General features: G+C 46.2%; 1 protein-coding gene across 1 annotated transcript in view; it reads right to left on the bottom strand.

Moving 5' to 3' along the window:
* The window catches only part of Mindy1 (MINDY lysine 48 deubiquitinase 1), a 13,091-nt gene that overhangs the window by 7,438 nt on the left and 3,179 nt on the right, over nt 1–2,474 (bottom strand). Inside the window, exon 2 of the mRNA XM_021196020.2 lies at nt 403–1,166. Within this exon, the coding sequence (XP_021051679.2) occupies nt 403–942 (540 nt within the window). The 5' untranslated portion in view covers nt 943–1,166. The remainder of the gene's footprint in view (nt 1–402; nt 1,167–2,474) is intronic.

The following is a 2,474-nucleotide window of genomic DNA, read 5'->3' as shown; positions in this document are numbered from 1 at the left end:
AAAAAAAAAAAAAAAAAAAAAAAAAAAAAAAAGAGTTGCCATGAGCAGGTTGGTCGAGAAGGGGAGTCTTCATGAGTACCCACATGGACCAGAGCAAGCCAAGGTAGGCAGCTTAGAGCGTTAGAATAGCTCAGAACCTGCCCAGGGTAGGTTTGCAGTTTATTAATAAAAACACCAGGTCTCTTAAAGCTGGGTTGAGGGAAGAAACGGGAGATGTAGAAATGTCTTGTTATTTGAGAACAAGGGGGAGGGAACAGTTAGAAATCCCTCCAAGAATGACTTTTTCAGTAGCTGTTATATAGCGTGGTATTGTAAGGAATGGCTACATGAATAAAACAAGCATCTTTGGAAGGCACATCTGGGGACATCTCACCTGCCCAGCACCTCACGCTCTGCACTCACCTTCCACTGAAGAAAGAGGATGTTCATGATGGCCAGAAGAGGGCATGGACCATTGCTGCTCTGGGTGATAATGGGGGTCCGTTCTCCCTTCCAGGGGATCCACTTGACACAGTAGAAGTCTAGCTCAGGCTGTTGGATCCTGGGGGACTGGGGAAGTTCCTGTGGCCTGGAACACACCTCTGCTGTCTCTACCTTAGCTGATGTTCCACAAGCTGGCCCAGGAGGACTTGAACTAGCTTCAGGAGGAGGACACTCAAGATTTTCCCCATCCTGGGTTGGCAGCAAAGTTTGGTCTTCTGGCTCCTGTTCTCCAGTTGCTCCATCAGCATCTGCACCATCCTTGTCCTGTGGATGCTGCCCTGGCCCTGCATCTGCACCATCCTTGTCCTGTGGATGCTTCTCTGGTCCAGACATGGCCTCATGTTTTTCAGATTCAACAGTTTCCGCACTATTGGTCTTATTAGGGGATGGGTTCTCAGTCTGAGGTTGTTCCATAGTGGGTATAGAGTCAGCTGAGGGGAGTGAAGTGTTCTGTGACATCAGAGACCTGGCCTCCAAGGTCACTGAATTACAAAGCAAGGGGAACAAGAAAAGTCAAAGAGAACAGTGTAGGCTACTCTGGCTCCAGATTAAGTTTTTCTCAGAGTGTATAAATAGGACTCAGCTCATTCCACCTCTGACTTGCTGTGACCAGATGGGGCCAACTGGACAAGGGTTATCAGGCTTGGAAAGGATGGAGATACTGGGTGCAGCTGGCTTCTTCCCTGAAACAGAAAATGATAGAGAATGAGGAAAAGACAGCGAGGTCTACAGAGACAGCTCAGAGCACTGGCTGTTCTTCCAGAGGTTAACTTCCAGCACCCACAGTACCCCTCACAGCCACCTCAACTCCACAGCCCGGGGTGGGGGCTGCAGGGGGTCCATTACCCTCTCCTGGCACAGACACACAGGCAAAATACTCACACACAAAATAGAATAAAACAGTTTTTAGAAAAGACAGAACAGAAAAGTTAATGAAGTAAATCAAGCAAAGAAGGAAGAAGAGGACTGGAGAGAAAAATTAAAACTATCCCACAGTAGGCTGGTGTAGTTTCCCAAGCAAACGAACCAAGCCAGTGAGCAAAACCACGCAACCTTACGGTTATTAGCAGGGTGATGTTTAGGATGCCTCGTTAAAGGTACCCTTGTCAGTTACAGACCCCATATCTGCCACCAAACCTTGTCCCTTCCCAGAACACTCTGAGCACATGGCTGGTGTCCTTCAGGACACGCTACCTTTGTCCTGCTCACCCCAGGGACCAGAGAATAGTCATCATATGGTCTGGGAGATGAAGATGTAAAAAAAAAGTAACACCAAGTAAGGAAGAAGAACTCTTGTTCCTCCAAGGACTCTGGATTGATTGATTGATTGATTGATTGAGACAATGTCTTATTATGTGTGTGAGGCTGGACTATGTAGACTAGGCTAGCCCCAAACTCAGATCCACTTGCCTGTCTCCTGGGTGCTGAAATTACAAGAGTGTGCCACCATGCCAGACGATGGCCTAGAATTCTTGGTGATGCTCCCACCACAGCCACCCATGTGCTGATATTAGAGGCCCTGAGCCACCAGCCTAGCTCTTACAAGATCATGCTAAACCTCACACAATCCCAAACCAGCAAAAAGCTTAGGGAGGGGCTTCCTGTCGAGGAAAGGAAATGCAGTCCTGGGACTTGAATCAGTGTTGGATAAGCAACACTAATCTGGGCATCCCTGGAAGGATTGAGGGTATTCTAAAGCAGCGGTTCTCAACCTTCATAATGCTGCAACCATTTAATACAGTCCCTCATTTCGTGGTGACCCCCAACCATAAAATTATTTTCATTGCTACTTCATAACTGTAATTTTGCTATTGTTAAGAATCATAAGGTACATATTTGTGTTTTTCTATTGTCTTAGATGGATGGGTTAACAATCCCAAAGGGGTCCTGACCCACAGGTTGAGAACTGCTTTTTTTTTTAAATTTTTTTTTTTAAAGATTTATTTATTATTTCTTAAGTACATTGTAGCTGACTTCAGACACTCCATAGG

This window comes from Mus pahari, chromosome 4 (genome assembly GCF_900095145.1).
Source record: "Mus pahari chromosome 4, PAHARI_EIJ_v1.1, whole genome shotgun sequence".
Lineage (NCBI taxonomy): Eukaryota > Metazoa > Chordata > Mammalia > Rodentia > Muridae > Mus > Mus pahari.
The sequence above is the reverse complement of the archived record's forward strand: the minus strand, read 5'-3'. Positions and strand labels throughout refer to the sequence as shown.